General features: G+C 36.7%; 1 protein-coding gene across 24 annotated transcripts in view; it reads right to left on the bottom strand.

Moving 5' to 3' along the window:
- adgrb2 (adhesion G protein-coupled receptor B2) overlaps positions 1–22,621 on the bottom strand; it is a 323,031-nt gene that overhangs the window by 239,976 nt on the left and 60,434 nt on the right. For all 24 annotated transcript variants that reach the window (XM_089123194.1, XM_089123186.1, XM_089123181.1 and 21 more), the window contains exon 2: positions 686–1,508. In XM_089123194.1, coding sequence (XP_088979320.1) covers positions 686–1,493 — 808 coding nt within the window. In that variant the 5' untranslated portion in view covers positions 1,494–1,508. The remainder of the gene's footprint in view (positions 1–685; positions 1,509–22,621) is intronic.

Raw genomic sequence — 22,621 nt, 5'->3', positions numbered from 1 at the left:
TGGTCTAACCCGAACCCTACCCCAGAACTAAACCAAACCTCTATGCGTGTTATATTGACGCTAAAGGGTGCCACGTGCGTTGGATTTAGACAAAATGTAAAACTATGACAACCTAGGATGAGAATGCGTTAAAAAGTGCCAGTGCGGTACAAAATACCAGCACTCAAGGAACACTGCTCACTCAATCAAATTCAAGAATCAGAATCCCCTGCATAATAAACCCCAATTTGTTCCGAGTCTGACTGGCTATGATGTTGTCTACTGTCAAAGTACTTGTCACTATAGAAGCTTATCGAGTCATAGCCAGTAAGGGCACAGTGTGTAAGAGAAAGTAGCACACATGCCTCCCCGGTCCTCACCTTATATCCGCAGGACCAAACAGTGCAGCCAAGGGGAGTCAGGAATTACCATTTTTATCACAAACAATTATAATCATTGGAGGCAGTTCCAAGTGCTTTAAAGTGCCTTTCCCTTTGTGTAATTAAAGGCTAATAATTGAAATATAAAATGAGCTCTCTAAATCAAATCAAGCTGAAAGCGAAACACTTTGTTTGTGATCCAAACCGAGCCCATGGTTACCCAATCAAACAAAGTAGCTTGTAAAGCAGTTTAATTGGTATTAATGAAACAGGAGGTAAAAAGAACAGCTAGCAGCAGGAATATCAAAAAAATAAGCCTTGCTTACCTTGCCGGACATCTCTCGGTGCTATAGCGATGCCGTTCTTTGAATGCAGCTGTGTTACGCAACAGTCGTCGGGTGGGGATTGCAACACGCTCGCGCTGGGGTCAAAGGAGTGGTTGTGGGGTGCAGTGGGCAGCAGGGACACCGGAGGGGCCGTGTTGGGACACACGCAACCCGTCTGGGAGATACTGCAGCTCTCGGCATCCCAGCCTGAGCCGACGTGCAAGCATTCCTCGAACCATCTGCACAGGACTCCACATGTAAACTGACTCGAATTCTCATTATTGATGAGCAGAACCTCTACGAGCCGGAAGTCCAGAGTTTCCGCCGACAAGGGGGTCTGGCCCTCGGACATCCCATCTTCGCCGTCTCCGTCGGGGTTGGCGGTCAAACACAACTGCACAAAGTTCTTATCGAATTGCAGGAAGGTGTGGGGTCCTGGGACCATGCAGAGCTCAACGGCTTCAGAGTCCGAGGGGAAGGTGGGCTGGTCTGGGGGACCACAGGTCTGGTTTGAGAGGTAGTGGTCCAGGGGCAAAACCAGAGGGGAAAAAGCTAAACAGGCGCCGGCATGGCGATTGAAGCGGAAATAGAGCGAGTACTTGGTGGGGTCAGGGTTCTCCACAGTCCAGGAGCATCCAGATGCCAGAGCCGACGGTCTGGGAAAGAGGTCCCTGAGCGAAAAGGAGCCGTATAAAACCCCAGCCACCAGAGAGGAGCAGGGGGCAGCCTGACCCAGCGGCTCCACAGCCCAGGCCAGTGCAAAAAGGGATGACAGCACAGACAGACAGAGATGACCAGCAGTGTTCATCCTATGTCATTTGTCCTGTGGGGGAAGAAAGACGTACAGATGAGTGATGAGTTTAAGTGCAAATGTAATATTAAATCAGATCATCAGTTTATTTTTGCCCATTACTTGGCTTCTTGGAATTCTATTCCCCAACATGATTTCAAAACCACCTTAAATAAATGTTTTGGTTCTTGTTTGCCTAACCCGTGATTTTATGGTCTGATTCTTGTTGTGCATGTTGTGTTATCTAAGGCTACGTTCACACTGCAGGCTGAAACGACCTAATTCCGATTTTTTTGCGACCTGTATCTGATTTTTTCATGACAGTCTGAACGACACAGATCCGATCTTTTCAAATGCGACCCAGGCCACTTGGGTATGTGGTCTAAATCCGATATGTATCCGATCTTTTGAAATGCGACTTCAATCTGAACGGCCAGGTCACATATATCCGACCCGCACGTCATTGCAAGCACCTGTAGCCAGCCAATACACGCTAACTCCAATGCGTTTCCTCACTGTTATGGGCCACTGCAGACGTGTCTCTTCCCCAGTGTTGTGCCTGAACGCGTTCAATGAACGATAGTGCATGAACGCGTTCATATTTTCGCGTATCATATTATTCACGTTCGCCCGAAATAAACATACTGTATTACTGCCTGATGAACATTACTGTGAACACGTTCATTCTGGTGTATGTGAACGTGCGCTCTCTGTCAGTATAACTTTGTACAGTAGGGTGCCAGATATAGAGCCTTCTAAGCGAAAACCTGGCTAAAACACATGTGAACATGCCTTAAAATGTAGCAAATAACCACCCAATCTGGCAACACCGCGGCCGCCGGTGGCGGTGACAAAGCAAGGAGCGCCGCGGACACGCACTTTCAATTAAACGGGTTTTATGACGAGATCGGTGAGGATCGGAAAAATCTTACATTTATGTGCAAACTGCCCGTCGATAAAATAATTATTGTCTGTGTTTGTATATGGGCTGTGGCAATAATAATAATAATAAAACAAAAGCTCGCAACATATGAAAAAAAAAGAACTATTCTGCAAACAACAAGTGACGTCTTGGACCGTTGATTACTCTTCTGCGCATGCGGGTCACTTCTGGGTCATTTCACGTTCACACAGGAGATCACAAAAGGTCGCATTTAATTGGAAATGTGAACGGCCTTGCAAAAAAAAATCGCATTTTTTCAAAAAATCGGAATTGAGCATTAAGCCCTGCAGTGTGAACGTAGCCTAACTCTTTATCCATATTGTTACTGTTTATCCATATTGTAACTGTTTATCCATATTGTTTCTCTGTCTGCTGTAATATTTATTTGTATAATATTGTAAAGTGACCTTAAAGGAGTAGTTCACTTTTCAAAAAACTTTTGCTGATAATTTACTCACCCCCATGTCATCCAAGAGGTACATGTCTTTCTTTCTTCAGTCGAAAAGAAATAAAGGTTTTTGATGAAAACATTCCAGGATTTTTTTTTTTTTTCAAGATAATGGACTTCAGTGGGAACTAAACGGTTTAAGGTCCAGAAAACAGTTTCAGTACAAACTGCAAACTGTTCAAAGGTCTTTAAACGATTCCAGACGATGAATAAGGGTCTTATCAAGCAAAACGATCACTCATTAAAAATAATAATAATAATTTTATAAGCTCAAATGGTCACCTTGCTCTGTTTTGTGATGAGCATTCGTGACTCTCCTCTGAACTCGTTCATCAAAATGAATGAATCCTTTCCAGAATCAACTCGTTCATTTCGTTCGTTGAATGAACCAAATGACACGAAAAAAGATTTGTTCATTTTGATGAACGAGTTCGAACAGGAGAGTCACGAACGCACATCACAGAACAGAGCAAGGCGACCATTTGAGCTTATAAAACTTAAACTTTGCGCTTTTTTAATGAGCAATCGTTTCACTTGATAAGACCCTCATTCATCGTCTGGAATCGTTTAAAGCCCTTTGAACAGTTTGAAGTGAAACTGTCTTTTGGACCTTGAACCGTTTGGTTCCCATTGAAGTCCATTATATTGGAGAAAAATCCTGGAATGTCTTGGATGACATGGGGGTGAATAAATTATCAGCAAAAGTTTTTTTTTTTTTTTTTTTTTAAGTGAACTACTCCTTTAAGTAAGGTGGTGGCTATTTACATTTTAAAACTTGTATACAATGACTGTATTAGTGTTAAATTCTGTTTGCACCATTTACAGAAAATAGAAATAAAAGCGTCACAGGGTTTTTGTCACATCCATAACGATGGTTTTCCTCATAGTACACTTCATAAAAAATATGTATATTTCAAACATTGATATTTTTATGTTCAGCTAAGACCCCTTCATCTTGTGGATAGCAATATTTATAAATTGCATTTAAAAGTTCACAGACTTTAAAGGAAATCGAACAGTATACCAAAAACACTGTCATTTCCCATCACATCCATACCGCATGCATACTTTCCTTTTTTGGGGATGCTTAAATATATATTAGAAAAACATATTTTGCCTGTCAATTCCCCAGATTGGGTGCTCTGAGAATATGCATTTCCAAATTAAAAATTGTAAGAAGTTTTTTTTTTTTTCCTGAGACATTTCACCTGTCATTATGAGTTCAAGTGTCACATCCATAACGCTGGAATTGCTCAAAGGCATCTTTTTACAATAAGTGCAAATATAGCAATGAATGTTTATTTACACAGTGTACACAGAAGAAACGTGCTGTTTGTGCTAAAAAGAAAATCTCTCAGCAATGGTGGGTGGATTTAGTGAAATAAACATAGCCACACTTGCAAATATTTAGACGTATACTATGCAATTACTGTATATATTCATTACTTTATTTTAAGGAAGTGCGCTGATAACTGATGAGGATTCTCAGTGCACAAAGTAAAGTTGATTATTTCCATCATCGATAATTATCAATTAGTCATCACAGCCCTAAATACTATTTGCTTAGTGTGAAACAGCATGTGTTGGTAAAACAAAAGAGAAAGAGCTAGAGTTCTGAAAGAGAGAATGCAAGAAGGGCAACACAATGTTATTTGAATATTAGATTCATTAACAGATTTACATCACTAATCCTCTTTAATCTGCTCTGCGGAGACACTGCAGAGTGTCACAAACAAATGGAATGACAACAGAAAAAAAACAAGACCGGAGAAACAGAGCGAGATGAAGAGGAACGGTCTTGTCACATATCGGGCCATTTAAGCTTTCTGACAGCATTAATGAAGCGGAAAGTTTTCCTATAAATCAGCCCCTTCGGTCTTGATTCCTGCCTGCCAGAGCTCCTCACGCCTCCCTTTATCCTCGGCTGCGTTTGCGAGCCGTAATTCGGCCTCTCCTGAGCCATTGCTCACTTCTCATTGAGTCGGCCCACCCCTCTGGCACATGTCCCTTTGTCTTAATTACATGTGGTTAGTGGGTCACATTACTGGAAATCTCTTACTTTCTCCCTCCTTTCTGCCTTTTTGTCATTCTGTCTCATCCTTCCTCTCCTCCTTCCCACTCAGAGCAGACTTGTAAATCATTTCAGGGCTGCGTGTTCTCTCTGTGAAGGTCGCAATCCTATTCAAAAAGACACAAAATGGACACGCACACTTTCCTCCGATGTCTGAAATTCCTGACGGATGTACAGAAAAGACTGATGACTCTTCTGTGGAGAGTTTAACCTCTCAACTAATCTCCCACACTTTCATTTGCATGCGCGCACACACACGCATCACTAGTTTCCCACTGTGACATTTACATGTCTTTGAGTTTTTGTTCAACAGGATGTGGCACACGACACTAGTTTTTTTTTTTTTTTTTTTTTTTTGTCTGTTTGATAATCTATTGATTCAAAATACATAAAAATTGAAATTCACACATAAAATGACTTGAAGACACTTCTTCTGTGATAAATCTGTCTTTAATTATTGAGTTAAAATTCATTTTGATAATTGTGTTGAGTATGAAGTCAAAAATGTCAAGGTGATACAAAGGTCCTGATATCAAAATGAAGACAAAAAAGCCTCATTTAAGGAGTAGTCTTTTCCGAGTCAATTCGTTCATTTCGTTCGTTGAATGAACCAAATGACATGATTTGGTTCATTTGTTCATTGGGAAAAAAGATTTGTTCATTTTGATGAATGAGTTCGAACAGGAGAGTCACAAACGTCCATCACACAACAGAGCATGGCGGCCATTTGAGCTTATAAAACCTAAACTTTGTTATTCATTTATTAAATGAGTGATTGTTTTGCTTGAAACGACCGTTATTCATCGTCTGGAATCATTTAAAGCCCTTTGAACAGTTTGCATTTTGCACTGAAAGAACCGTTTGGTTCCCACTGAAGTTTTTTTTTTTTTTTTTCAAAAGTGAACTACTCCTTTAAATGCACCATAACAAAAACCTAGTCTGACTTAATATTTATTTCTTTGACAATATATATGACAATATTTGTCAAAATAAGTCTCTTCCAGCTAATCCATACTGCTGTATGTTATGACTACGCAATCTCACGACCAATTCGTAAGAATTCGACGAATGATTAAAAAGTGTCTGATTCGTACTAATTCGTACGACCTCACTCGTACGATTTGTCTAAACCCACATAATGGGTAGGTTTAAGGGCGGGGTAAGGGGTATGTCATTCGTACGAATTCATACGAATTGGCCAATTTGTAAAATATGTACGATTTAGCAAAATCGTACTAATCCGTACGAATGAGGTCGTATGAATTACAAATTAGCCACTTTTTAATCATTCGTCGAATTCGTAAGATTTGGTCGTGAGATCGGGTTGGTTATGAATGTATATAATTATGTACATAAATCCCATAGCATCTAGCAAGGTGGAGCTGGGGGAGGTGGACTGTATCAGAGGAACTGTGAAAGAGCAATGCAGGACTGGTCTACAGCAAATGCTGAACCTATTTAAATGATGATCAAGCAATCTCACTGGTTTCAGGATCAGCAGATCTCATTCAGGTTGTGTCAAGTGGTAATGATGTAATTGCTTGTAAGTAATGATTAAAATATTTAAACATGTATCCCTGTGTTTTCCCCCGCTACAACTTGATGGAAACATTACATCAAGTAATTTATACTTCATAACTTATACGTTCATAAAAACATTGAACCTTATGAAACGAACATCAATGCCAAGAATATTTTTCTAAGAACTTGGTATATGTGTTTTAAAAGAGATTTTTTCTTTTTAAATGAGAGCATTTTTTCCTTTTCTTTATCATGTCTTTGACGCATACCAGAACTTTTACCATTTTTGCTGAGGACGCTACTTTTCAAGCTTATTTCGAGTTTACCTCTGACAGAGCATCAAAAGTTTAATATATAAAGATAAAAAGCATTTGTCTAGTCAAGCATCTGTTGGGACGTTATGAATATTCCGATGCATCTCAAAAGCACATTATCTCAGTGTATGAGGTGTGCTGGAATCAGTCACCAGCAGTGAAGCGAGTTAGATGGAGCTACGAATTGGCTCTGGAGAGGGGCCTTTAGACAAGGCAGATGAAAACACGAGAGTTTAAAGTGGATACATCTTTCATATGACAAGAGCTTCCTGACTCAAGCTTATTATGAGATGGCTGAAATAAAGGGTTTACAAGAACAAAATGGCAAAAACAAATTATTCTACCAATAAATAAATAAATAGATGAGTTGGCACAAAGAAACGAGTCGCACTTCATTTCACATGTGCTTATCGCTTCTCTCGTGTCTCATATTTTTGGAAAATGCTTATCTGATCATGCGTTTGCTTATTTAGTTATGGAATTATTTTGTGAGATTATTCTTTGGCTATTTTAAACTTCAGGGAGCAGACAGACCATATCTGAATGTTTGTACATATGACACTAATCTGATTATGTCCCCCTCCCTGAATCATGCGAACAAATCCTTTCAAATCCGATTCGCTTTACTTTCATGTGTGGTCCTGGATTGGATAACATTTCTGATTGGAGTCAAAACTGTCAGATCAAAATTCATGTGTTTGTTGAACATAAACTAACACTGTTCATTCATTCAGTGCCAACAGCACCTTTAAAAAAATCCAAGAGAACCAGAGATGGAAAAATGACACTTAGGCCTAATTGATATTGGTGGATATGATTCATTTAGGCAAAACTTGAGGGGATATTTCACAACAGAGCTGTGTTAGCACATTAGTGTTGCACCTTCCAACGCCAGCTTTAGTGCTGAGAAATGTGAGAACAATTCAAGAGGCCCTGGAGTATTAATGTAGGTTAAATGCATAAATGTACAATAAACCAGGGCCGTAGCTAGAGGATTCGGGGCCCCCTGAATAAAAATATTGATGTGGGCCCCCACCAATATCATACATTGTACTACAAATGAGCATGGAGGCCCACATATAACAAAAGATGGGGATATTGTTGTAAAACCTTTATTTTAAAAGTTAAAATAAAACCAATTTTTACAAAATAAAGCAAAATAATGTTGGGTTTTTTTTTTTTTTTTTTTCCATCAGTCTATAATTCATAAATCAAACTAAACATTAAAGGGATAGTTCACTTTGATTTTTTTTTTTATGTTTTAGCTTACCTCAAGGGCATCCAATATGTACTGTAGGTGTCTTTGTTTTCGCAGTATTTTCAATTTTGAAATTTTTAGGTCAAACCGTTCTTATCTGTCAGTCATATAATGGAGGTCTATGAGGTCCACATCAAAGAGCATGCAGAGAGAAGTCCAAATTAAACATGATTTAATGATTCGCAAATGTAAGATGGCCTAAGACACGAAACGAGCAGTTTGTGTGAGAAAACAAACAGTATTTATATCGTTTTTACCTTCTTAATGTAGGCCTAATAAATACATCATCAGCTGGCAAGTCAGGTGCATAATGCAATGCGTCGTGACTCGTCGTGTCAAATTTTTAAAATCTATTTACAATAGTGTAAAAAGACAGGAGCTTTCACCACGTAATCATTTGGTCGATTGTGGTGCGCACTGATAATGAAAAGTGACAGTCCTCGACAGGCTGTGTAGACGGTTTTCTTATTCCCAGCGAAATAACAATACAACCCGAACCCATCTTTAAGTACATTTTGATCGACGGGGATACAACAACTCTCCTGGCTCACCTTCTTTTCATGGTGTTTCTGGTTCCCTGATCTAGGCTTTCTTTTCCCCAACATTTTTCAGTCAGTCAGTATCTCGCTCTTCCACCAAGTTCACCACTTCAGGCTCTGCCGCCTCAACTCTGATTGGTTCTGTTCAACAATTTTATTGGGTCCTTCTGATGATCATCACTGACTGAATAATTAATAAATACTTTAGATCGGACTAAACCATTTTTAGGGAGGTAAGAGCAGACATTTGGATTTTTTTTTTTTTTTTTTTTTTTAACCAAATATCATGTTTTTGTGCTTGTCATTTAAATCTCAGGCATACAACTAATATAAATATTAGAATTATTCATACAACAGGGGCCTATAGTATAACTGAATTTTGTGGACCCCCCTGGGAAGTCCACCTTTCACCCCACTAGCGATGGCTCTGCGTTACACAATATATAAATAATGTAGGCTACACATACAAACACATATGTACAGCATCATGTGTGCACTGTAAAAAATATTTTCAAGATTTGTTATCACAACATATTTTCTTTTGTCAAATCAACTTTATAATAATTTATTTAGTTGAGATAACTTATTATTATTTTGTTTCTGATGGTTAAATTATTCTCCTTTATTGTATTAACTCACTTTTTACAGTTAAATCAACTTAAAATTTTAAGGCAACCCAGGTTACTTACTTTTTTAAGTTAAACCAACAATATTTTTTACAGTGTAGTAATCACAATTTTTTTTTCTTTTGTCAAATCAACTTAAATAATTTATTTAATTCAGATAATATATAATTTAGAGTTTCTGATGGTTAAATTAATCTCCTTCATTGTATTAACTCACCTTCTCCAGTTCAATGAACTTAAATTTTTAAGGCAACTAGGTTACTTACTTTTTTAAGTTAAACCATCAATATTTTTTACAGTGCACTAATAAAATTCACAGTCCATTTTAAGGCAGCTTTTTGTTTAAACTTATCACACAGGTCACTGACAAACATGAATGAGAACTGTCAAAGATCATTAAGGCCAATATGAACACGGCCACTATTTATCAAACATATATTATTATATTATATGTGTACTTTATTCCTGTGATGACTATCCCACCTTGATACATTTTTCATGTAGACGATTACTTGTATACTTACTTTTTGAATAATATGTGTTCATTGAGTACACCAGTGAGCAGCTGTCAGTAAAAAACAGAAGAGCATCCCTCAATATCACAAAGAAATCAAATACTAAACCGCCTCTGAGAACAGGAGCTTGAAAGAAGGTGGGAAAGACATACAAGGTCAGGCAAACACAGTGTAAGGTGCATGTCTGGAAATAATAGGTTCTGAGATGAAACTGAAACAGTAATGAAAGACAGTGCAGACATGGGGATCTATATATCTATTTCAGACAAGTATATCATTTTGTATCTCTGCTTAAAAACACAAACTTTGGGTGCGACATATTTAAATGCCTGTACTGTTTAAAAAGCCAATGGACTTTAGTTACATCACAGCCATGAATCATGATTTGTTAATTGTTACTTGATAGACGGATGCAAGGGGTGGGGCATTTTCATTCAAAGGATTTAAAAAAAAAAAAAAATTATCATTATTTTGAGTCAACATTATTTTGTTCCATTTTCCCTGAAGTCAAAGGCTTTTTCACACATCTGCTAAAACTGAATTTTATATTTGTTAAAAGACAACATTTAGGAGAACACTCGCATACAGATGGCCTCAAAGCTAATAGACATGGACTAAAGGCACAAAACTCTCATTTTGATTTCCGTAGGGCTTTAATATAAAGAGACTACTGTAAGCATGCAATTTTGCAGCTTGCTTAGCAAGAAAAGTAAATGCTGTGGTGCTTCCAACAATGTGCCTTCTTTTGTTTGATCTGCTCGACCAGCCTGACATAGCAAGGCTGAATGAGCCAATGGCGTGGCTTTGGGGGTGGGGCTATCAGTATATCCAACCAATGACATAATTACGAGAAAACTGTTTAAAAAACACACATTATTTTTGTACATTTTAATTTGCTGTGAAGACCTCTTCACATTTAAAAAAACAGAATCCTAACAAATGCAGTGTGACGATAAAGAAGAACATGAAAAGTCCAGAATGGCTTGCTAAATATTTTTAGTCAATTACTCATTTTGTGAAATTACTCATACTTGTGGTTGGCTTGAACATTGTTAAATGACTTCAAAAGCTGCTCTTGGCACAAAATCAAAGCTTTGTAGTTTTGTGTTCAGGTCAGGTAGACCAGCACCTTGAGACCATATCCCCAGGGTGCAAAATCATACACCCTCACAAACAATTACATATTATTTTTTTGGCTGAACAAGCCATGTTTCATAACAGATGGAAGCAGCACCTTGACATTTGTAGATCCATCTTCAGTGTACATGCTGAAGATCAATCTAAGTATTTGATTGATGGATACAAGGATTCTCAGGCAACCTTGGGGTCCCCTGGTTGTTCGGGGGATATCAAAGGTCCTCTAATGGCTCCTAAAGCAAGCTAATGTAACGGTATAATGACCTTTCAGAGGCAGGAGAGCAGGCTGAACATGCAAGAAAATAGCAAGGCCAGGTTAAGGGCACATATGCTTCCTTTGGATATAATATCCAAGAGTATAACCAAGACTCCATATGAGGTTTGAAGGACAAAATATGTACTTGAGTATAGTGGACTTTGAAGAGGTGAAGAGGACATACCAGATGTTTGGTGATTTCCCATCAGGGAATGGGGGATGTTGGGGAGTGTGAATTTTTTTTTTCTTCGGCAACATGACTTGATTGGTTATATTAAGTACTAAATGACTACATTTCTCTTTAAATAACAGCATTGATCGGGTGTTCTAGAGTTCTTCAACTGGACTCGAAAGTCCTAAATGTGAAGATTTCACATTTAACATACAGTACTAATATATTGAATTATCAATAGGGACTGCAATTGAATTCACAATTAACAATTAACAACCAACTATTCTGCAGTCCCTCAATGGGAAATACACTGGAACACAGTATTCTCACTCCTATTCTCATTTGCAGGCCAATTTATAATTCACAATCATGATATTCAAGCACTTAGCATATATTTACATATATAGCCGATATAGTTTGTTTTTTTCAATTCATTGGGATTTTCAATTTTCAGTTTATGCATTCTCCGGGAATTGAACCAATAGCCTTGACGCTTCTACTGCCATCCTTTACTTTTTCAGCAACAGGAACGTATCTCCAAGTTATAACTTACAGCTTGTCTGAATTCTGAATAAATCTAAACATTTTCAACAAATATCTTTAGTGTATGTCATTCGAATTTTAACAGAGAGCTGCACCATTTTGAGCTTCCAAGTTTTTGTTCAGTCAGTTTCAGATTTACCCACCACTAAATATTACATTAAAAATATATATATTGTAGAAATCAGTTAAACAGCCCCTGTGGGCAGAATGAGCTACAGTGCAGACCAGAGTTTATGCCAATAATCATAAGTGTGGCTCTGTGAGACTAAATGCCTTGCAAATTAGTATTAAGTTTTGTGAATCAACCTTCCAGTTCACAGAATGCCATACCACATATTGACCCCCCAACATGTTCACATTATTAACCAACAACCCACAGAGTCAAGCAAGTCTTTCCCAGAACTTATTCCCTCAGTAATCAGAACTAGAGGGCTGCCTTCACCTAAAGTGTTAGGGTCATTGTCGATCTGATGGCCTAGTAAAACCCTGACCCATTTCAGCCGCCCTAAGCGTAAAAGCCCTCAGCTTTGAGACACTGTGGAGAAAAACTGAATGTTCTGCTTCAATAACCAGGACACCTAGTGAGAGACCTGACCCTGGTTTCGGTTTCTGATTCATCAGTTGCTGTGTACACCGCGCTCGGGGATGGGATTAGGAATGAGAAATACTTTCTCTCTGGCCATGATGCCCCACAACTCCAGTAGTAGATAGCTCTGGGTTTTTAGGGTTATAAAACTGTTATTTTGTGTTTTTCTTTAGTCTTTAGCACATTACCAAAGTCAGCGTCATCTCATTACCAATGAAATTAAGCAATTTTATTGAGACTGTAACAAAAAATATACTGTAGATACACATTCTTTTTACAAATATCATCCATCATGTTCATCATCATTTGCTACTATAAGATGAGTATAAAGCTACACGATGTGAACACACGGAGACTTATTACACTTAACTACAAATTTCCACTTACAAAATTACAGGAAAATTACACTTAACAACAAACCTCATTGTTAATACGTAGGTATTTTACGTTTTTGCAAAGATAGAAAACGTACTTTGTGCTGAAACGTATAATACAGACGTATCTGCAACATTTAAACGTAACATTATTACGTTTTTAAAGCTACGTAACATTATTACGTTTTTAAAGCTACAAAACGTTAACTATTTACGTATATTCTATATCATAAAGATATCTGTATAATTTCCCTTTTTACCATTTTATAGATAAATGTAAGATCCTGTAACCCTAATCCCAAACATACCCATTTTATACATAATATAAAAAAGGATAAAACGTAATGGACACATATCCAAACCCATTTCATGCTTTCACTGATGGACCGAATCATCCACACCAAATTCAACTAAAGTTTATGCTGTGGTAATATTAACCTGACTCATCCTTTGGAAGTGTATAGACCTTATGTAGCCCCGCCCCTTTTCAGCTCTGCGCACGTTGTCTTTTGACTTCTGGTCTGTATTTTCACAGCGATCTTGCATAGGTATGAATAAACTGCTCGTAAATAATTTCCCGGACGGCATTTGTTATGACATCTGCTTTACAATGCTTATGATAAACATTACAATGCTCGTGATAACTTTTGTTAACTCTACAATAAGTAAATCCACTTCATCAGCTAATTACTCCGACAGCGATGCCATAGTTTCTCAAACGTGATGCCATCAATTTCAAAATTTGTTCGCAGGCAGCCAATAAAGACCATAGGTTGGACAATACACATTTGTTGCATTTTTAAATCGGTATGTTACAGAAAATGAGACTGGCGACTAGATTCGGCAGTTAGAGGAGTAGTGCACTTTTAAAACTTTTGCTGATAATTTACTCACCCCCATGTCATCCAAGATATCCATGTCATTCTTTCTTCAGGCGAAAAGAAATTCAGGTTTTTGATGAACACATTCCAGGATTTTTCTCCATATAATGGGAACCAAACGGTTCAAGGTTCAAAAGACAGTTTCAACTGCAAACTGTTTAAACAATTTCAGACGATGAAGAAGGGTCTTATCAAGCGAAATGATCGCTCATTAAAAAAAAGAAAAAAATAATAATAATAACAAAGTGTAAGTTTTATAAGCTCAAATGGTCGCCTTGCTCTGTTTTGATATGCACATTTGTGATTCTCCTGTTCGAACTCGTTAATCAAAATGAATGAATCTTGATGAACGAGTTTGAATAGGAGAATCGCAAACGTGCATCACAGAACAGAGCAAATTATAAAACTTATAAAATTTAAAACTTATAAAATTTAAACTTTGTTATTTTTTTCTTTTGGATCTTGACCGTTTGGTTCCCATTGAAGTCCATTAAATGGAGAAAAAATCCTCTTGGATGACACGGGGTGAGTAAATTATCAGCAAATGTATGTTTTTGTTTTTTTTGTGAACTACTCCTTTAAGAAGCGATTCTTTCTTTTGGGAGACAATAACTGTATTGGTCTTTAGACCTTTTACATTCACAAACAGCTATATTACACACAACATGAAAGGTAACATTCAAAAAAACTCAATTCAATAATTATTACACAATTGTCTATTAATACTTCTAAACTGCACTAGATACTTAAAGAAATCCATGTATTTTAGGATTAGCCTTCGATGTCCACCCCGGATCCCAAGTACATGCGCTCTCTGATGAAGACCCCATAGGAGAGAAGCTCAGCCCTCTCTCTCGTCAACAAGGTCATGTGGACCGTATGGTGGAAGATTAAATTACGTTTTCTGTGAAGTGGATGCAGCGGCGTGGCAATCTTACTCAGATCCCTCAAGGCCTCTCGCAGAGCGTCCCGTGGTCAGGGGCTGGCTAACATCGAACCTCTCTTTCATTGACATGCTTACACTCCCCATTAGACCTGTCTTGCTTTGGTCATTGATTTATTCATCCACACTGCAGGGGGCTAATAAGCAGCAAAAGCAGAAAGAACAGGGTTTAATTTTCCAGGGACAAAGGAGATATTGAGGCAATTACAACGGTGGGAAAGACCGGGTACGTGTTAAGCCTTGAAGGTCACCAATTGCCGCCTAAATGACAGGAGAGAAAAAGACACCACTTCAACGGAATTATTATGATGCATCATACAAAAACGGCTGAAAATGGCATGTGGGTGATGCATTATCTAGCAGCACCATGTGGCATTTTCTGATATGAATATCCACATCGTGCTGAATTGATTGATACTGGCTGATAACCGATCAATGGCCTGCAACACGCCAGGAAGTTATCGGCGCGATAAGCTTCCTGTGATCTCTCTTACGGATGGCAGTTGATAAACGTTAACAGTGACACTAAGGCTATGTTAACACGGAAATGATCTGAAGAGAAAAACGCAAAAATGGCGTTGCGTTATCACTTTTTATTCTGCGTTTAAAAGAGTGTTATGGGTGGGAAATCCGCGTGCATTTGGTGACGCCAAAGTGCGTGAAATTCGATGTAGTATGCACTCCAGGTGGCTAGGTGGCAATGTAAAGCACTGCAACACAACACCAAGTCCGCACGCTTGCGTACAACCTTCACTGTGTAGCAGACTTTTGCGTTTTTTGAGTTGAACATAGAAAAATAATTAAGTAAAAATCCAACAGTTAATTTTGTCTAAAATTCTCTGTTATATTTATTTATTTATTTATTTATTTCACTAAAATAATTTAGTATTTGACTAACCAATTATTTATTTACAATATGAAGAGTTCAGATGCAAAAGCCTCTAAGTGTCATTTGAAATTTTCTTCTAGAATGATCCTTTTTATCAAGCTTGTATATTTAAGTTCAGTAATTTCACTTAAATGGCAATTCATAGGTAATCTTCATTGTCATTTAAGTGAAATTACTGAAATTACTTTTTATATAAGCTTGATAAAAATGATCATTTTAGAAGAAAATGTCAAATGGCACTTAGAGGCTTTTGCATCTGAACTCTTCATATACTAAATCTATTTGTGAAATTTCCATAAAAATATTTCGAGGATGGATAATTAAACTGATCTGTATCAAGAACCACAAACATTACATTCAAATCAATATTATTTATATTTAACGCATAATAAACTGAGTAAGTTTACTCGATTAAAACATTGCGCCCCTCACCCACCCTCTGATGTGACGAATACTCAACGGTTGAGTGAGCGCAGGCTGTTTGAATTATCTCTTGTCTCCTAAAGAACATTTTTTCTCTTCTTGGAGTCGCATAATTGGTGTATTTCCTCTGTGAAATTCAGGTTTGTGTATGTTTTATTTTATCTATAGAATAACTACAGTGGTTTAAATCATTTTATTTAAAGCAAAAGAATATACATATGTGACTCACCTAAGTTAAACGAGTGTCACGACTGTCTTTTCGCGTTATTGTAACGTCTATAACAAGACTATATTCCTAAAGATAATGAATATAACTAATTCGGATGATAAAATGTTCTCAGAACTGTGTACTGTTAGTTTATTTGCAGGTTTTGGAGCCGCGTCGCAGCATCTTTCGGCTCTGAGTGAAACTCAGGACGGTGGAAACTCCGCAGAGCGCGAGTCCATCTCCGGCACGAGAACCAGCACTGATCCGGTGGATATTGGATAACAGACCGGTTGATTGAATTACTTGAATGTTTAAATGTTACATTTTTACTTCTAAAATGTTTGTTACACGAGTTATGGCAATATTGTTTATCTTAAAACTGTATTGCTGTACTCATCAACAATAAAGGCTAATGTCATGTATCGGTGGTTGTACAGTATGGAATTTTTTTTTTTTTTTTTCGCAAAGGTTTAAAGGAAATTAAAAAGTTAATATTACTCATAAATAAAAACAATTTTAAAATGTTGTTCCCAAGTTATTTCTACTCAATTTTATTTGTTAATGCACCAAATGAAGTTACTCAGAGCTACTTTTTTAACTTACATTTACTCAGTTCATAAAGTATATGCAATTTATTTCAGTGCTTTTAAATTAAATCAATATTTTTAATTATAAAAATGTTTCACCAAAAAAATTGTTTTTTTTGGTGAAACATTTGTACACAAAACACAAAAAACACAAAAAAGTTTTTAGAGTATGTATCATGCTTGCTTTTCTCTCTTTTTTATGTTTTATTGCATGGATGCAAACTCTCTCTCTACACTCATATTTAGTGCTATTGGCAATTATATTGATACTGTGAATTCTTCTGACAAAGATCATCGTAATTGTGACAGGCCTAACCCAAATAGACGTGCATTGCATTGGGCCAAGTGTTGGACCAAGTGGCCAAACCAAGAGGTGGTCATGAACCCCACCCTATCCAAGTAATCAGATGGGACATGACTCAAACTTAAAAAAAAAATAAAAATAAAAAATCCAATTACACAGTGTCCAAATGACATCATTGGCATAAGATGTCAATAGCCAGTTCTGGAACATTTTGGCTTTGAAGGAAGTCATGGAAGGAAGTGGGGACACTAAAATATATATATATTAGAATCAGTTCCTGCATTCCCTGGAAATTTACCCCATGACCGTGGGGAATAGCTATCCTACTTGAGCTGTCTGTACAGGAAAACATGTCCAAGTTCTCAAAATAACAAGTTATGTTTCCATTCTTAGATGGTTTAAACTGGTCTCCAAGCCCATCAAAGCTGCTTCTCTGATGTTCTCCCAGCCTAACAATCTGACCCCAAACTCCTCCAAAACCATCTAACAGACCAGCCTTCCCAGGCTGGGAGACCAACAAAGACCAGCAAACCAGTTTAGGCTGGTTCAAGGGCTGACTCTACTTCAGTGCACACTTTGCACAAACCCTCAATTCCCAATGGATAAAATCAAATCCTGTCACATTTTTTTTTTTAGCTTTGAATATCATTTTCACTTGGAAAGTCATATTACAGAAATAAAACATTCACACCGAGAATGTTTTTTACACTCTACGTACTCGAGAAAAATAAGACATCTTCAAACAAAAAAGCAAACAAACTTTCCAGACAGCATTTACAGTAACAAGTGAGAGAAAGGCGAAGTTAATAAATAAAGAAATAAAGGGAGCAAGATGGGAAAAATATCAAAATTAGACATGAGAGGAGTAGTAACCATGGCAACATCACTGAGAGTTTTATATCAGTTGAGTTTGAGGGCTGAGGGCTTTTGAGTGCCTTTTGCAGTTGTTTTCGTCCAACAGGCTTCTCCAGGGACCCTTAAAGAGCATTCCTAAACACAGAACAAATGCGCTACACAGAGAGCAGCTTCAATGAAACACTATTCACGCATGACTTTATAAAGGATTCTGGTGACCGATAAAAACAAGCTGCAGAGTAACATGACAATGATCTGAGTAGGGCTGAGTATCACCAACTTCACAAGCATAAGGTACAAAATATGATATATTCATGTAAATATGTGGGTGTTTATGTACACATCTTTTTCTTTTTTTTTTTCTTTTTTACGTTGGTCTCCTCAAAACAACAGTCTTCATTCTAGACTGGAAGAGGCTTTGCTTTGCTTTTTTTGTGTGAATGTTATAAATATTTAGGGTAAACCAGAAGATTTTGAAACAACCTACACATAAGTTGTATGGGAGAAAAAAATGTGTTGCTGACGTTTTACATGAGAAATTTAACCCTCTGAGGTCTATGGTGTATTTGGAGAAAAAATTTAAAGGACAACATACATAATATATATTCATGTATAAAATCAAAATATAAATGAAAGTCAAAAAGACATTTTTAGTCATACCTGGACATCCTGGTCAAATAGGTTATATGGGCAATTGTGTAGAATTGCCCATATAACCTACATCATCTCGAAAAGAACATAGTGAAAAAAAAATATTTTCATATAAAGTATTATTTTTAATGTAGGCCAATACATTTTATCATAGATATTTCAAAGTTAAGGATTCATTATTTTGATGTCAATCGCATTAGCTTGCATTGTAGTACAGTTGATTAGTTTATTTATTTATTTATTTTTAGTCAAAACATACTATATATTTAACATATGAGCAGAAATGGTTTAACTGTCTAACCGTCATGCTACCCTCAGGGAGACGATTTAGGATTTTGAGGTGTAAATCAATTATTCAATAGAGAATTACAAATCTGAGATTTAGATTGGTATACTCATAAGGTATTTAATATATGTATGTGTTGCTTACAACTCTGTGTGTTGACATGTTATGTAAGTCCAAGACAAATTTCCCAGAAATAGGACAATAAAGTATATTCAATTAAATTCAATACATGTCTTGTGATTCAGTCTCCCTGTGCTTCATTTTTATCCAGCCAGGAGCCTCATGGAAAAGTAGCTGTGATTTGAATGCACACAAATAACAATTGAAGGAATCATGATACATGATTAGATCACCAAGGCCCAAAGATAAAATATATTTCCCTTCCCAATAAGCAATCTAGTCACATTCTTCTTGTTAATTCCTTGTCTGTGTGTGCATGGATATTGTGTGTTGTTTGCTAAAAGGAACATTTCCTTGCCTTTGGGGCATCGTGACAAATTCATAAGCTTTGATAGTGACGTTTATTTAAGTAGAGAACAAACCAGTGACGTGTGACTCCTCTCCAAGACAGCAGGAGCTCAAACAGCAGTCACAGCGCAAAACCTCAGCCCTTTCATAATTTATTGATGTGTGGTGCCATGTTCGTGCAGCAGGACACCGGAAAAGTAGGAACAAGGTTTTCTTCTTCATTTAGGAACGCAGACACACCATAAAACTAGAGTTTTACACAAGAAGCATCAGAATGAGTCATCAGTATGACCAAAATGTTATGAAAGTAGTTACTTTATATCACAGTGGAAAAAAAAAAAAAAAATAATAATAATAATAGTATATATATATATATATATATATATATATATATATATATATATATATATATATACATATACATATACATATACATATGTATGAAAAAAAAAATATATATATATATATATCTGAACTCTTCATATATATATATATATATATATATATATATATATGAAGAGTTCAGATGCAAAAGCCTCTAAATGCCATTTGAAATGTTCTTCTTTAATGATGATTTTTTTTATCAAACTTGTATATTTAAGTTCAGTGATTTCACTTAAATGGCAATGATAATTACCTATTAATTGTTATTTAAGTGAAATTACTGAACTTAAATATACAAGTTTGATAAAAATCATCATTAAAGAAGAAAATTTCAAATGGCATTTAGAGGCTTTTGCATCTGAACTCTTCATATATATATAGCTTGATGGATGCAAACCAAAAGATAAAGTTGTATAAGTGTAATAAGTGTATAAGTATATCTTTATAAGTGCATAACAGCTTCACATTATGCAATACTACATATTTAATAAAGGAGGAAACAAATACTGTTATAAAATGGATAGTTCTTACTTTTCCCAATATTAATGCAGCATGTTGTTGCTTGGCAACTGTAAACACCAAAACTCAAAACATAACTGAATAATGTGAATAATGCAAGGCAGTCCTGCCTAGTGGCAGCTTCACAAAACATCTAGAACATAGAAAAACAGATTCATGCGTTTCTATTGTCACATGGTATATACCATCAAACCAACCAGCCTTAATGCATAGAGTACAACATACCATCATCTGGGTAGAAACGCACTCTGGCACACACAGCCTACATTTGAAGATACACACTTAGACACATGCAGAAAGGATTTGGCACATCAATAATTCAAATGGATCCCGAAACAGGCCGCTTGAGCTCCTCTAATCTGTCGACTGTGAGGCTGTTCTCTTGTTGGCTGCGCTCTCATCAGCCAGACTCCGCCATAACGCTGCCATTAACCAAGTGACACCTGCAAAGTCTGAGACTTCTATCAAAAGCACTATTCAGACAGGATCACTTCTCCAAATCACGACGGAGTGACATTTTTAACTCGGGACGTTTCATGTAGTCATTTAAACAGGGCTGGGATCTCTGTAGGTATTATTATAATGGGCGTACATGTTGCATACATGATGAAACATTGAATTACAACTTAAGGTGAGGAATATATCCGACTCTACACAGCCATTTGAGCATTTTCTGTGATCAAAGTTTAAAGATTTGTTTTCACATAAAAAAGGTAATTGATTGTATGCAGGTTGTGTGGGATAAACGCAGAAAATTATAATTCAGAAAAAATAATAATAATTAAATTAAAACAAAAATGAAATACAAAAATACTGTTTTTATTAAAAACAAAACAATAAAAATAAAGATAGATAGATAGATAGATAGATAGATAGATAGATAGATAGATAGATAGATAGATAGATAGATAGATAGATAGATAGATAGATAGATAGATAGATAGATAGATAGATAGATAGATAGATAGATAGATAGATAGATAGATAATTAATATAGGTAATAAATAATAGGTAATTATGCAGTTAACGGTAAAGTTCTAAAAATCTTTCTCAATATTAAAGAACAGCAGAGTTCACAACACAGCTAAAATGATAATTGTATAGAGAAACAATATAGTTGGACAAAAACATTGACAGCCAATCAGAATCCACCCTCACCCCTATCAGAATCCTGGTGTGGACGCTAATATAGTAATCTTATATTGTTCTTCTAAAAAACATCACTTTGGTATAGGTTAGTATATCCTTACCACATACTTTATATTACATGGATCATTAATTTAAAAAATATTTCAACAAATGTGATGGAAACCATTTGATGCAATGGTGATCTTCATCCATCTGTCGCCATCTGCGGTAGGTCATACCTGTGTTTCTGACCCCACATGAACCTTGTGTCAGTATCCGCGTGCCAACCCCATGCCCCCAAACCTTTCTTCACACTGGGCAAGGGCTGAAATGTCACCATCTGTTAACTCCAAACGTGCACCGAGACAAAGTTCTTTCTTAGCAGAGGCCTAATAGAGCAGCTGGAGAGCCGGAAAAAAAAGGTCTCCATCTCCCCTCAGCAAAAGTGTGAATATTTATCAGTTCGAGTCTCTCCTCCGCACCCATTTTCGCTCGCTGCGTTTGTTAGGAGCCCTGTAATACATCCCCTCTGCTCGACTCCGAAACGATGGGTTTCTTTTAAACGCTCGGAGGTGGCCCTAACAGCTCCAACACAAGCTCTCCATTGACCCAATTAATCTCAGCTACACACCAGGACTCATCAGATGCATTTTCTGGGGCCAGCAACACATTCCTGCTGCATATTTACAGCAAGCATAGAACATCAATCGAGCATTTTCTGCATAACTAGAATTTAATTTCATGACAGAAAGAACTGATGTCTAGAATAACAGTGCATTTCAGTTGCATGGAAAGGATTGTGTCCTGCAAAAAAAAAAAAAAAAAAAAAAAAAAAAAAAAGCAAGCACATTTTCCTCTGATAAAAACTCCGGCCACTTTTTTAGGTAAACCTGTTCAATTGCTCATGAACGCAAATATCTAAATCAGCCAATCATATGGCAGCAACTTAAAGCATTTTGGCATGTACACATATGAGTACAAAATCACATACTGTATAGTAGGTACTACAGTACATTTGGTTTGAAACTTACTTTGCGGAAAAAAATAAAATGGTGTTCTATAGAGTATGAATGGTTGTTACATTAATAAAATTTAGTTGTAGGCAACTATGGCGTCAGTTGCGTTGCTTCACCTCCATTCAAGAATTCAAGTTCCCACTCAGTGAGTCATGTTCAAATTTAAGTCGATACTGACATAGTCCAATCATATTTCAAGCAATTCAAAACTACATGGCAAACAGTGTGCATTTGAAGTGTCTCAGCTAAAGGAAATAATCCATTATTGATCGGCTTTAATATATCGGCCAAACGCTCTTAT

The sequence above is a fragment of the Pimephales promelas genome, chromosome 18 (assembly GCF_988280905.1).
Source record: "Pimephales promelas chromosome 18, fPimPro1.hap1.1, whole genome shotgun sequence".
Taxonomy (NCBI): domain Eukaryota; kingdom Metazoa; phylum Chordata; class Actinopteri; order Cypriniformes; family Leuciscidae; genus Pimephales; species Pimephales promelas.
The sequence above is the reverse complement of the archived record's forward strand: the minus strand, read 5'-3'. Positions and strand labels throughout refer to the sequence as shown.